General features: G+C 44.1%; 1 protein-coding gene across 2 annotated transcripts in view; it reads right to left on the reverse strand.

Moving 5' to 3' along the window:
- The window catches only part of RIPK1 (receptor interacting serine/threonine kinase 1), a 66,830-nt gene that overhangs the window by 20,609 nt on the left and 31,388 nt on the right, over positions 1 to 14,833 (reverse strand). For both annotated transcript variants that reach the window (XM_075314807.1, XM_075314808.1), the window contains 3 exons: positions 11,027 to 11,103; positions 9,307 to 9,394; positions 1,488 to 2,123 (listed from right to left, as the gene is read on the reverse strand). In XM_075314807.1, the coding sequence (XP_075170922.1) occupies positions 1,488 to 2,123; positions 9,307 to 9,394; positions 11,027 to 11,103 (801 nt within the window). The remainder of the gene's footprint in view (positions 1 to 1,487; positions 2,124 to 9,306; positions 9,395 to 11,026; positions 11,104 to 14,833) is intronic.

Consider the following 14,833-nt stretch of genomic DNA (forward strand, 5'->3'; position numbering starts at 1 on the left):
AGGAAGTGAAGGATGTCTGCATAAGTAAGTGGCCACAGATATCAGGAAGAGTTCTTATGGTGGCTTGGGTTCAATGGAAAAGAAATGGAAAGTGATCAAAAAGATGTAACCTGTGAATCACTGGCTAAAATTGTTACATATATGACTTGTGCCTGCTACTGATCAGTTCTGTGGTGTATAGAAGCCCAGCGTAGTATCTGACCTCTATATAAAAGAGGTTTACAGTGGTACTATTGGTTATATTTTACAATTAAGGGTAACTAAGTTGATACTAGTTACTAGTAATGACTCGTGTGGAAACTATTTTTACAGAATTATAATGTTGAACCAGAAAAATAACAACAGGTAATGTTTCCATGTAGCTATAGGTTGGGCCCTGGCCACCCCTACCTAACACCTATAGGTATTAACTTGCTTTAAGGTGAATCTGTCACCAGGTTTTTACTACCTAATCTGAGGGGTACTTCGCTAGCATCGACTAGCGATGCCGAGCGCGATAGTCCCCGCCCCCGTCGCACATGCGATATCTTGTGATAACTGCCGTAGCGAACATTATCGCTACGGCAGCTTCACACGCACTTACCTGCCCTGCCACGTCGCTCTGACTGGCGACCCGCCTCCTTCCTAAGGGAGCTGGTTGTGCGGCGTCACACGGCAGGCGGCCAATAGAAGCGGAGGTGCGGAGATGAGTGGGACGTAAACATCCCGCCCACCTCCTTCCTTCCGCATTGGCGGTGGAGGCAGGTAAGGCGATGTTCCTCTCTCCTGCGGCTTCACACACAGCGATGTGTGCTGCCGCAGGAACGAGGAACAACATCGTATCTCCTATTGTTGCGACATTATGAAAATGTCCGACACTACACAGATCACCGATTTTCGACGCTTTTGCGATCGTTTATCGGCGTATCTAGGCTTTACACGTTACGACGTCGTTATCGGCGTTGGATGTGCGTCACTTTCGATTTGACCCCGACGATATCGCAGTCGCAACGTGCAAAGTACCCCTTAAAGCAGAATAATGTAGGGGCAGATCCTGATTCCAGCAGTGCATGATTTCTGGTCTGCTTAGTGTACTTTTTATAAGATCAGTGTTTTATCAGCAGGAATTTATTTATTTATTATGCTTACTTGTATAGCACATCATATTTCACAGCGCTTTACAGATAGTCATTAGTAGTCCAACCACACCCACCACTGGCAGCTTTCTGCCTATGCACAGTCTTCACAGAAATCTATCAAATCAGTGGTGGGGGCAGATTTATACAGAGCTCAGCATTCAGAAAACTGGAGCAGATTAAACGTTTTTTTATTTAAAACTACAGCAACCAGTAAAGTAAATGATATATTGCTGTAATCAGGGTCTCTGCCCCTACATCATGCTGCTCTCAGATGGGAAAGCAAAATCTTGGTGACATTCTTCTAACCCAAATACACTGTAGATCACAAAGCCCGTGTCTGCAACTAGGAAAATAACTCAAGAAACTTACCCATAGCATGGCCCATAGCAGTATGGTTTACAGGTGTTTGGTGTAAAGGCATTGAATAGAAATTTGGCCTTTCGGATTCTGTAACTGACAACTTGGTGGAGTCACGCGGAACAGCAGAAGCGTCAGACGTATACAAGTTCTGACTGTTATGTGGAGCTAAATTGGGTGAATTCCACGTTCCAGGATGAGATGCAGGGTAATACATACTTTGAGCTTCATATGGGTGATGGTAATCTACAGATCTGCTAGGCGTTTGAAAAAGATTTGGGTTTTGTAGTACGTTATGGGTGTACGATGGAGCTGCAACAGCTGATTGTTCATTATTGCAGCCAAAAGGCATGTTTACCGGGTAAGAATGGAAAGAACCGGCTGGAGCTGAATGTCTTTCACTTGCTTCGCTAAACACTTTCCGGTTTCTCAATTCACTCAAAAAAAGAGGATTAGAAAGGTTTGTCGAATTGTTAATGCGATTTCCTGTACGATGGTAATTCATTTCTTCTTCCAGCTTTCTCTCCAAAAAAACATCACATCCTTCCTCCTCAGATTCTACTGGCTCATTACTAGAAGCTGCAAATAAATTCTCTTCAACTTGTTCTCGTTGAAAACCCACAGAGCTGTGTAGTGATAGTGGTTCATCTACAGGGAGAAAGAACAATGCTAAACACATAGGCTTAGAAACTAGGTACAAACGAAGCACATATATGCTAATAGACTAGGTATAAACTAAGCACATCATTTCTTATAAACTAAGTATAAACTGTGGTATAAACTAAGCACATATATTCTTTATCATGGCTGGGTATCAAATGGGGAAGAGGGGTGTCTGCATATTGTTTTTTTTAAATTATTTCATTAAAAAAAAAAAGAAAAGCCCCATGCGGTTTCTCTTATTTTGACACACAGCCAAGATAAGGGCATGGCTTGGGGCTGCAGCCGATAGCTGTGGGCTTTATCTGTGCTGGTTATCATAATATTTTTTATTTACTTTTACACCACAATAGAGCCACAGACAGTGCCTGTCATTGCCAGTAGTACAACACGCTGTCACTAAGGGTGGCTTTACACGCTACGAGATCGCTAGCTGATGCTAGCGATGGCGAGCGTGATAGCACCCGCCCCTATTGTTATGCAGATATGTGAAGATCGCTGCCGCAGCGAACATTATCACTACAGCAGCGTCACACGTATTTACCTGCTTGGCGACGTCGCTGTGACCGGCAAACCGCCTCCTTTCTAAGGGGGCGGTTCACTCGGCGTCACAGCAACGTCACTAAGCGGCCGCCCAATCAAAGCAGAGGGGCGGAGATGAGCGGGACGAACATCCCGCCCACCTTCTTCCTTCCTCATTGCTGTCGTGTGGCAGGTAAGGAGAGGTTCCTCGTTCCTGCGGCGTCACACATAGCGATGTGTGCTGCCGCAGGGACGAGGATCAACTTCGCCCAAGCAACAGCAGCGATAATTGAGAGAGGACCTCCATGTCAACGAGGAGCGATTTTGGACGTTTTTGCAACGATCCAAAATCGCTCCTAGGAGTCACACACAACGAGATCGCTACAGCGGCCGGAAGTGCGTCACAAAATCCGTGACCCCAACGAGATCGCTGTAGCGATCTCGTAGCGTGTAAAGCCCGTTTAAGGCTGGGGGCTTATCTGACTGCAACCAATCACAGATGCCAGGATTGCCGGTGGCCCGGGGAAGTGAATATGGATGAGCGATAATGATCCCCGAAAAAAGAGTGAGCGACCCAGAAGCAGTTACAGCTGTGCCTTGAGACTCGGGAAGTACAGCACGCTTGCTCCAATCCCCTATCCCTTCTACCACCATTTTTAAAGCATTGGATTCTGGTCCCTATAAACTTATATGCGATTGGCCTCCGGCCAGATATCTGGGATTAATTCATGACCAAACCATTTTTTTTCTATTTTTTAAAACCTGGTTAGACCCGCCGATCCAGTTTATCTGCGAGTTCACCCATCCCTAGTGGCATTACTAATTATGTGTATCTTTTTTTTTGTTTACTTTTGTTTTTACATCAAAGCAACCTTTTTAGTATGGAAACATTCTTCCCAATTCACAAATTTTATTGGACTTACTTTTACTTTTTACTGTTATGGGACTTGAACTATATGGACTAGTCTGATCACTAGTCTAACAGCCTGCTATAATGTTGTATTGCAGGGTATAGACCTGTCACTTTACCACTGACAGAAGGTGTGTTATTCTAACAAAGAATACCAGGCCACTGTAGCTGGCTTACCATTAGGCCATTACATGGCCTAGATTTGCCATTGCAATCACTGGCACCATTGCGAAGTGCCGATAGGGTTAAATAATTAAGAGAGCTGGAAGACAAGGAGCGCAAATAGGGTCTCAAGTGGTGACAAGAAAGAAGGTACAGGTACTGCTCATCTTGGAGGGCTGTGCGAGTCACAACCAACTATTATAGCATAAACGCACGGCTGCCGTAGTCAGAGGTAAAGAGGCAACGAAGGGGTTAAACACAGAGCTGAAGATTGTGTCTGAAGAAGGAGATGGGATCTCCAAAAATGCGTTCACAATAAATCACTCTGGTTATACCTGGATTATCCTTATGCAAGGCAGCGCAGCGTTTAACCCTTTCATTGCCTCTTTACCTGTGATTGGGTTAAATAGGAAGCCTTCTAGATCCTGCAGGGATAAATGTCAGCAGCATGTAAAGTGTTAAACTGCCACAACTGGCCTTAGCGCCAGCACAGCAGGGGTATCTAGATATTATATACAGCTGCCACGCTGCTGATGAAGACACCTTCTTTGTCATTGCACCATAAAGGCTTAGTGGATGTCATGGAAGGACTTATTAAAGATCTGTAAAATTCTATTGAATTTCCTTGATCAATTGATGCTTATGTTTCTAAATTGTGGCTTGTCTTGATGTGGTTTTTTTTTTTTTTTTTTTTTTTTCTAGGGCATGTTCACAAAGCAGCTTTTGATACAAATCTTCCCTTTGTACTTTTTGTGGTTTTAGATTTCATTTATGGCTTAACCCCTTAAGGACGAAGCCAGTTTTGTCCTTAATGCCCAGGCCATTTTTTGCAATTCTGACCAGTGTCACTTTATGAGGTCATAACTCTGGAACGCTTCAACGGATCCCGGTGATTCTGACATTGTTTTTTCATGACATATTGTACTTCATGATAGTTATAAATTTAGAACGATATTTTTTGCTTTTATTTGTGAAAAAATCGGAAATTTGATGAAAATTTTGAAAATTTTGCAATTTTCAAACTTTTAATTTTTATGCCCTTAACCCAGAGAGTTATGTCACACAAAACAGTTAATGAATAACATTTCCCACATGTCTACTTTACATTAGCGCAATTTCTGAAACAAAATGTTTTGGGGTTAGGAAGTTAGAAGGGGTCAAAGTTCATCAGCAATTTCCCATTTTTTCAACAAAATTCACAAAACCATTTTTTTAGGGACCACATCACATTTGAAGTGACTTTGAGAGGCCTAAGTGACAGAAAATACCTAAAAGTGACACCATTCTCAAAACAGCACCCCTCAAAGTACTCAAAACCACATCCAAGAAGTTTATTAACCCTTCAGGTGCTTCACAGGAACTAAAGCAAAGTGGAATGAAAAAAAGCAAAAAATAAAATTTTACCTAAAATGTTGCTCTACCCCAAATTTATTCACTTTTAGAAGAAATAACACAACAAAATGAACCCCAAAACTTGTTACCCACTTTCTTATGAACGCGCCAATACCCCACATGTGGTCAGAAACCTTTGTTTGGACAAATGGGAGGGCTCGGAACAGAAGGAGCAATATTTGAATTTTGGAAAGCAAATTTGGCTGAAATAGATTGCGGGCACCATGTTGCATTTACATGTCCGCTAAGGTACCTAAACAGCAGAAACCCCTCACAAGTGACACCATTTTGGAAACTAGACCCCTTAAGGCTTCTATCTAGGGGTATAGTGAGCATTTTGGATCCACAAGTACTTCACAGATTTTGATAACGTTACGTTGTCACATTGAAAATTTTCATTTTTTTCTCAAAAATGTTGCTTTAGCATCAATTTTTTCACTTTTTCAAGAGGTAATTCCAAAAATTTGACCCCAACGTTTGTTACCCACTTTTTTATGAGCGCGGTGATACCTCACTTGTGGTCTGAAACCTTTGTTTGGAGAAATGGGAGGGCTTGGAACGGAAGGAGCAATATTTGAATTTTGGAAAGGAAATTTGGCTGAAAAAGATTGCGGGCACCATGTTGCATTTGGAGGACCCCTAAGGTACGTAAACAGCAAAAAAACACCACAAGTGACCCCATATTGGAAACTAGGCCCCTCAAGGAATTTATCTTGATGTTTGGTGAGTACCCTGAACCTCCAGGTGCTTTACAGAAGTTTATAACGTTGAGCCATGAAAATAAAAAAATAAAATTTTACCACAAAATTGTTACTTCAACCAGGTAGCCTTTTTTTTCACAAGGGTAACAGGAAATAAATCACCATGAAATTTATTGCGCAATTTCTCCTGAGTTTGTTGATATCTTGTATGTGGTGGAAATCAACTGTTTGGGCACACTACAGGGCTCAGAAGAGAAGGAGTGCAGTTTGACTGCAAAATTGGCTGGAATCAATAGCGGACGCCATGTTGCATTAGGAGAGCCCCTGAGGTGCCTAAGCAGTGGAGGTCCCCCACAAGTGACCCCATTCTGGAAATAAGACCCCTCAAGGCTTTAATCTAGGTGTATATTGAGCATTTTGAATCCACGAATACTTCACAGAATTTGATAAGCTTAGGTTGCCATATTGAAATTTTCATTTTTTTCACAAAAATGTTGATTTAGCGACACATTTTTCACTTTTTCAAGAGGCAACAACAAAACGTGTACCCCACAGGTTGTTATCTAATTTCTTGTGAGCGCAGGGATACCCCACATGTGGCCAAAAACCTTTGTTTGGATAAATGGGAGGGCTTGGAATGGAAGGAGCACCATTTGAATTTTGGAAAAGTTGAAGTAAATTGCGCGCACCATGTCACATTAGCAGGGCCCCTTGGGTACCTATACATCAGAAACCCCCCACAAGTGACCTCATTTTGGAAACTGGACCCCTCAAGGATTTTATTCAGGAGTATAGTAAGCATTTTGAATCCACAGGTACTTCACAAAAATGTTGCTGTAGCAACAAATTTCTCACTGTTAAGGGGGCTTTACACGCTGCGACATCGCTAATGCGGAGTCGTTAGGGTCACGGAATTGGTGACGCACATCCGGCCGCATTAGCGATGTTGCTGCGTGTGACACCGATGAGCGATTTTGCATCGTTGCAAAAACGTGCAAAATCGCTCATCGGTGACATGGGGGTCCATTCTCGATTATCGTTACTGCAGCAGTAACGATGTAGTTCGTCGCTCCTGCGGCAGCACACATCGCTATGTGTGACGCCGCAGGAACGAGGAACCTCTCCTTACCTGCCTCCCGGCCGCTATGAGGAAGGAAGAAGGTGGGCGGGATGTTCCGGCCACTCATCTCCGCCCCTCCGCTTCTATTGGGCGGCCGCTCAGTGACGTCACTGTGACGCCACACGGACCGCCCCCTTAGAAAGGAGGCGGTTCGCCGGTCACAGCGACGTCGCCGGGCAGGTAAGTATGTGTGATGCGTCTGCGCGATGTTGTGCGGCACGGGCAGCGATTTGCCCGTGTCGCACAACAGATGGGGGCGGGTACCCACACTAGCGATATCGGGACCGATATCGCAGCGTGTAAAGTAGCCTTTAGGCTATGTGGCCATGATCCAGCGACACGGCGTCTAGTACACAGTGTCAGCCTCCTGCAGAAATGTGAGTGTTGTCCACGGGAGAACGCAGCTGCCCATGCCCACGATTTGGGTTCAGGCTGCTGTGGACTTTAGTTTTATTCTACCTGCAAAGAACACTCATCTCCGCAGCATAAATTGACATGCTGAGGCTCGGGAAGCTGCGCCACAGGTCGGTTTATGCTGCGGAGAAAAGAAACACAGTGGGCACGGGATTTCTAAAAATCCTGCCACTGTGCTTCTACTGCACAACGCAGCGTTATGGACGCAGGGAAAACACTCTGCGCCCAAAACGCTGCAAACCCTGATTGTGGGCACACAGCGTAAAATGCTACAATGGATGAATGGATAGATGTCAAACATATATAACGTCCCACCCCCCTGCATATTCTAAGCTGGCGCCCTTTAGTGCCTTTCATGTGACACTAAAGGATGCCTAGCCTTGTATTTAGCCCAAAAAAAAAAAAAAAATTAAAATAAATGACGTGGGGTCCCCCCTATTTTTGATAGCCAGCTAGGGTAAAGCAGACAGCTGTAGCCTGCAAACCACAGCTGACAGCTTCATCTTGTCTGGTGATCAATTTGGAGGGCTCCCCAAGCTGTTTTTTTTTTTTTAATTATTTATAAATAAATAATTAAAAAAAAAACCAAACGTGGGGTCCCCCCAAATTAGATCACCAGCCAAGGTGAAGCTGACAGCTGGGGTCTGGTATTTTCAGGATGGGAAGAGCCATGGTTATTGGACTCTTCCCAGCCTAAAAATAGCAGGCCGCAGCCGCCCCAGAAGTGGCGCATCCATTAGATGCGCCAATTCTGGCGCTTCGCCCCAGCTCATCCCGCGCCCTGGTGCGTTGGCTAACGGGGTAATGAATGGGGTTGATACCAGGTGTGTAATGTCACCTGGCATCAAGCCCAGCAATTAGTTATGTCACGGCGTCTATCAGATACCTGACATAACTAATTGACAGTAATAAGAAAAAAAATTGACAACAAAAAAAAATTTATTTGAAAAAACACTCCCCAAAACATTCCCTGATTGACCAATTTATTGAAAAGAAAAAAAAAAAATCCACTATAATCCATTTGGACGTCCCACGTCGCCTCTGGACCTTCTAGAATATGGGGGACACGTTCAGGGAACGTATCCCCCATTTTCTAGGAGGGCAGACCCTCCATTTGAGGAGAGTGGGTGCAAAAAGCTGCACCCACCCTCCCCGGGTCACAGCTGCACAGTGCTGAGCAGCAGCCAGCGTCTCTGAACACAGGAAGCTGTCATCTGCTCGGCACATGTGACCGGCGTCTGCAGAGAAGGAGGAGGGGGCCGCGGGGGATCAGCGCTCCGGTATGTATGACACCGGGGGACACCGGGGGACACCAGGGGGGGGGTAGGGGGGGACCCGGCAGGGCCTGGGGAGCAGGTTTCTGTCGTATGTGTTATGGCACATACGACAGAAACCATAGGAACACTGTAAATGCGGCCGGCGCGCTGCTGTGCTCTCCGATGCGCGCGGCCATCTTGGATTTTCGGGAGGGGGTTGGGGGTCGGGGGGGGCACTTTGGGGATACCGAGGGGACCGGAGGGAACCGGGAAAAAGATTTATCTCCCATCTGGCATGTTTGATCATGCCAGATGGGAGATAAATGATTTTTTACCGGCGCGGTCATTTACTATAACTTGATGATCGGTATACGGTGTATACCGGTCATCAGGTGAGCGGGGACCGGAAAAACCGGCCCGAATCATGATCTCCAGGGTCTCAGCTACCCCCGGCAGCTGAGACCCCGGAAATTTTCTGACTCTGGGGGGCGCTAGACCCTTTTTTCCGACCGCCGTTTTAAAACGGCAGAAAGGAATAAGTACCCTTTTTTAGTGCCGTTTTAAAACGTAACGCGGTCGTAATGGGGTTAAGGAAAATATAAGAAATAATAACAACACCAACTTGCACTGTGTAAATTTGGCCTTACAAAGCAAAGATTCTCTCATATTAGTTATATAAACGGTAAATTCTTACCTCTTGGGACACTGGGTGGCTGTGCATCACAATCTAACTGTAAAGATGCCATCCTTTTAATTAAGTCATTCGGCTTAGGGTATGATTTCTAAAATAAAAATAAAGTTTAGTGAAATCATCAAAATTGTACCTTATTTTACAGTCAGTGCTTCTTTCAGATGAATAAACTGATTGCTGTCAGGCAGCACACTGCATACAGGGCACTATACAGTGTGTCCACCGCCATTAACTTGAGAACGGCGGCAGCTATAGGCATAGAAGTGGTGTCTAGGTATAGTAAAGTAGATTTAGTCATTTTTTTACGTCATTCATTTTGCGGTATAAGTGATTAGGTGGCTTTATTCCTCTCGTCAGTATGATTACAGAGATACCATGTTTATATAGTTTATTTTTTTTAAGTTTAGCAACTATCGCACTAAAAAACGCTTTTTACAAAATAAAGGTTTTATTCACCACCGTATTTTGAAGACTATAGCTTTTTTATTTTTCTGCCGACAGTCACGTGAGGACTTATTTTTTGTGGGATGAGTTGGAGATTTTATTGGTACCATTTTGGGCCACAATTTTTGATCGCTTTCTATTCCACTTTTTGTTAGGCAGAATCAAAAAGAAACAGCAACTCAGAAATAGTTTTGTTTTCTTTTTTTTATGCAGTTCACCGTGTCGTAAAAGTGGTAAGACAGTTTTATTCTGCAGGTCGGTACGATTACAGCGATAGTACATGTATATAGTTTTATGTTTTGCCACTTTTACACCATAAAACTATTTTATAGTAAAAAAAAGATTTTGCATTGATGGAGAGCTTTTATTTTTCTGCTGATTGAGTTCTATAGCGGCTTGTTTTCTGAAGGACAAGATGACATTTTCAGCGGTACCATTTTTAATATGCGTTTTTGATCGCGCTTTATTGAACTTTCTTTTTGTCAGTTATATGATGAAAAGATATAGATTTTGAAACGTTTTTTTTTTTTTTTTTTACCGTGTGCACTGAAGGGGTTAACTAGTGTGACAATTTTATATCTATACCTTGTTACAGACGCGGAAATGCCAAATGTTTTATTTTTTACATATATATATATATATATATATATATATTTATTGGAACATTTTTTTTGTTTATTTTTCCCCAAATTGTTTTCAATACTTTTAATATTTTTTTTAACTTTATTTTTTTACTTAGTCCCTTTATGGGACACTAACTTTCAGTCATCTGATCACTGATACAACCCACTGCAGTGCTTGATCACTGCAGTGGCTTATAGGAGTCAAAGCATCAGCAGCAGCTCTGACACTTCACCTCACACACCATGCATACAGCTTGGTCTGTGAGGCGATCCGTAGCTCAGTAACCCGGGGTTGTCATGGTGACGACCCAGGGTTACCATGGTAGCGATCAGGTCCCCATGATCGCATTACAGGGATCCGATCGCCAGGGAGAGGTAAGCAATTCCTGTCCCTGCCTCCTGAATGCTGCTGAATGCTGCAATCGCATTCATTGCAGCATTTAGGGGACCGTTCCTGGCAGTGAGAGCCCGGTCCTAGCTGTAAGATCAGCTGGTGACCCGGTGGAGATCGTAGGGGTACAGTGCAGGAACCCCTGCAATCTCCATGACATACTGGTACGTCATTGGTCGTTAAGAGACTTAAAAATATGACGTAGCAGTACGTCACAGGTCGTGAAGGGGTAAACAACTCAATTTCTATCTGGTAAACCTCTTACCTGAATTGCACCCACATCTTTTTCTACATACTTTTCATATTTTTCACAATATATGGGTCCAAATATCTTTTCACATTCTAAAAGAAAACGAAATGTAAGGAATTTAGGCTACATTTACTACAAAATATTAGATTCTTCGTATTATGAATGCTACCAGCGCTAAACAAACCACATTCGTTTACGAGGACCAGGTACAGTAGGTGTGGTGACAAAACAAAATGGCAATTATGAGGTTTCATTTTTTTCTTTTTGACATATAGATATATGGTAATGTATATAGTCTGACACTTTTTTTTTTTAAATCAGATACTTTTTTATTAAAACAGAATACATACAACAGAATAACAAATCGGCATCCAAATTAAATTTATCACATCTATTACCCCTTTAACTCCCCCTCCCGCCCCCTCCCCCACCCCGGCAGCAACACTTCTCCCCGATACTACATCCCATTTAGTACACACTTATAATACCCTCCAACTGTAGTATAGCAACCATCCCGTTGTGCAAGAGGAACAACTAGTAACACAAATAAAACAAAACCTACATATCAGAGGTCTCAGACGGCTATCCCGGTCCCAGACCAGTTTATTGGTCCATCACTCGTCTTATTCGCATTGCAGCCAAGGAGACCATAGCTTCTCAAACATTTTAACATTCCCCCTTCTTTCATACACTCCCCGTTCCAGCTGAAGAATACATTTCACCCTTTTAATGTATTCTCCCCTGGTCAGGGGGTCTTTTTTAATCCAGGACCTGGCGATCAGCTTTCTTGCCGCATACAGCAGCCTAGCAATGACAATTTTCATAGTATTTTCCACCCCAAGCTCCTCAACATATTCCAATAGGCATATCACTGGTTCCCTGGGGAGGACACACCCATATGTTCTTCCTATCTTGTGGATAACCTTAGTCCAAAAGGAGACCAGTCTCGGACAAGACCACATCATGTGAAAAATACCTGCGTCAGATCCCTGACACCTTGGACACTCCGAATTCCTTTTCAACCCCATTTTAAACATCAGTAAAGGAGACCTATATACCCGGTGAATCACGTATAGGTGAGATAGTCTGGCCGGCTCGCTCATGGAAAGTTTAGGGACATACTCTAAGATACTCTCCCGCACCTCCTCCGTTATCGGCCCAACTTCCTCCTCCCATTTAGATTTAGTTTTAATTGGGTAGTCTAAAAGAAAGGTATGTAGTATATCTTTATACGTGCCAGAAATGATCCCTTTAGTGCTTCCTCCGCCCTTACACACATCCTCCAGTACCAGGTCAGTCTGTATGGCCACACTTTGTTTAGCCGCTTGGGCTGCAATCGCATGTTTTAATTGTCTGTAGTGGAGCCAGCCGGACGCCGGTAACTGAAACTCACTCTGTAACTGCGGGAACGATTTCACAATTCCTCCGTCCAATATCTGATGCATGTATATCACACCCTTGCGTCTCCACTCCTCAATATTCCCCATTTTCTGAATCTCCGGGAGATTACTGTTATCCCAGATAGGTGTAAACTTAGTTAACCGGGTCACCCCTCTCACCCTTTTCAGCCTATCCCAGGTCTTATTTATAAGTGCCATTGTAGGAGATGTTCTACCCAGGAGCCCCACCGCACCATCCTCTAGTCCCATTACCAATGGACTTTTACCAACTATGTATTCCAGTACTTCTTTAATGCCCCCATCTTTCTCTCGATCAGACCAACCCCTGAGGTGTTGACATTGCGCCGCTATATAATACAATTCCGGATTTGGGATTGCTAGACCCCCCCTCATCCTTCGGCCTTTGTAAAGTCTCTAATCGCACCCTAGGCTGCTTTTTACCCCACACCAGGTCCCTAAACAGCGAGTTTATCCCTTTAAATCTTTCCCTTGAAATACAAACAGGGGCATTGTGCAGTATGTATAGGAGTTTAGGCATTACTACCATCTTTAGCAAATTAACCCTTCCAACAACTGACAAATGTAGCTTGTTCCAGGTATCCACCTTGGCTCTCAATTTTTTAAGGAGAGGCCATAAGTTCACCTGTATTTATTTTTCTACTGGCAGAGATATCTGGATACCTAGATATTTAAATTCGTCCACATTCTTCAATTTGTTAGCCCCAGTATCCTCATTTGTCCAGGCTACTTCCCCATCCACTTTAAAGAGGCTCGATTTAGACCAATTAATGGTCAGTCCCGAAACTTCTCCAAATTTCTCTATTATCTGCATGGCATGATCCAATGAGGCTGATGGATCCCCCAAGAAAAGTAATAAATCGTCAGCATAAAGAGCTATTTTCTCCTCTAAATGCCCATACTTAAATCCATGGATCTCCTTTGATTTCCTAATGGCCGCCGCCAGAGGCTCTATTGCAATAGCAAATAGGAGCGGCGATAGTGGGCAGCCCTGCCTCGTTCCCCGGTGCAACTCAAACGCTGAGGAGGTCATACCGTTAACTCTAACTTTAGCTGTAGGCCTATTATACAACAGCTGCACCCACTTTACAAACCTTGGGCCAAAACCCATATGCTGCAACACTTTCCACAGATACCCCCACTCAACACTATCGAACGCTTTCTGGGCATCTAGCGAAGCGATCACCCTCCGGCCAGGGTTGTCAGGCGGCAACTGTAGATTAAGGTACAATCTCCTGATATTAGCAGCTGTCGACCTATTGGCCATGAACCCTGATTGGTCCATATGTATTAGGTTAGATATAACTCCAGTCAGCCGGTTTGACAACACCTTAGCCAGAAGCTTCACGTCCGCTGTTAATAACGAGATGGGTCTATATGAGTCTGGAAGCCTCGGATTTTTATCCTCCTTAGGAATTACTACTATTATTGCTTCTCTCATAGATTCAGGCAATACACCTTCCCCCTCCGCCACCTCAAAGACTTTCAATAGTTTGGGTAATAGGATTCCTTCTAACTGTTTATAAATTTCAACTGGTAGCCCGTCTGCTCCCGGTGCCTTGTCATTGCTCATGCCATGCAGAGCGCCCTCCAGTTCATCAATAGTAATAGGTGACTCCAGTTTATCTCTATCCACCACAGACAACACCGGAAGCTCACCTCGCTCAAGAAATGAGTCCACCTCTTCCGCCCTCATCTCTCCGCTAGAAGAATATAGCGTGCGATAGAAATCTTTAAAGACCCCAAGGATCTCCTCAACCTCAGTGACCTGTGTCCCCTCCACCGTGTCCATACCATGCACAAATGAACTACTCCTTTGAGCTGCAGCTATGACCGATAATAGATGACCAACTTTTTCCCCCTCCTCATAAAAATGCAATTTTTGGAATGCCTGCTTCCTTACCGCCTTCTCCAAAAGCATCTTATTAACCTGTTCATGCGCCTGCCTAAGATTGTGCTTCGCGTCCGTAGTAGTACTCCGGATTGCTTCCAGCTCTGCCTTATCTAAGGCCTCCAGTCTATCTTTCTCATCCTGCCTCGTCTGTGTTTTACGTTTACAGATATCTCTGAACAGGAGCCCCCTGAGGTATGCCTTCATCGCATCCCATACCACCAGCGGACCAGTGCTACCCTCGTTGTGGATAAAGAAATCCCCAAGATCCCGTTCTATATTCCCCATATTAATATGACGGATCCATGCTGGATGAAGCTTCCACTCTCCCCTCCTTCCCCCTGTCCGGGTTCCCCGTCGTATGGACACTAGAATCGGGCTATGATCTGAAATCACTCTTGTCAGATATTGCACGTCGCCTATCATTGCATCCATCAGATCACTAGCTAGAGCCATGTCAATGCGGGACAGAGTGTTATGTGAAGCCGAATAACAAGAGAAGCAGGATACCCT

This window comes from Anomaloglossus baeobatrachus, chromosome 6 (genome assembly GCF_048569485.1).
Source record: "Anomaloglossus baeobatrachus isolate aAnoBae1 chromosome 6, aAnoBae1.hap1, whole genome shotgun sequence".
NCBI classification, from domain to species: domain Eukaryota; kingdom Metazoa; phylum Chordata; class Amphibia; order Anura; family Aromobatidae; genus Anomaloglossus; species Anomaloglossus baeobatrachus.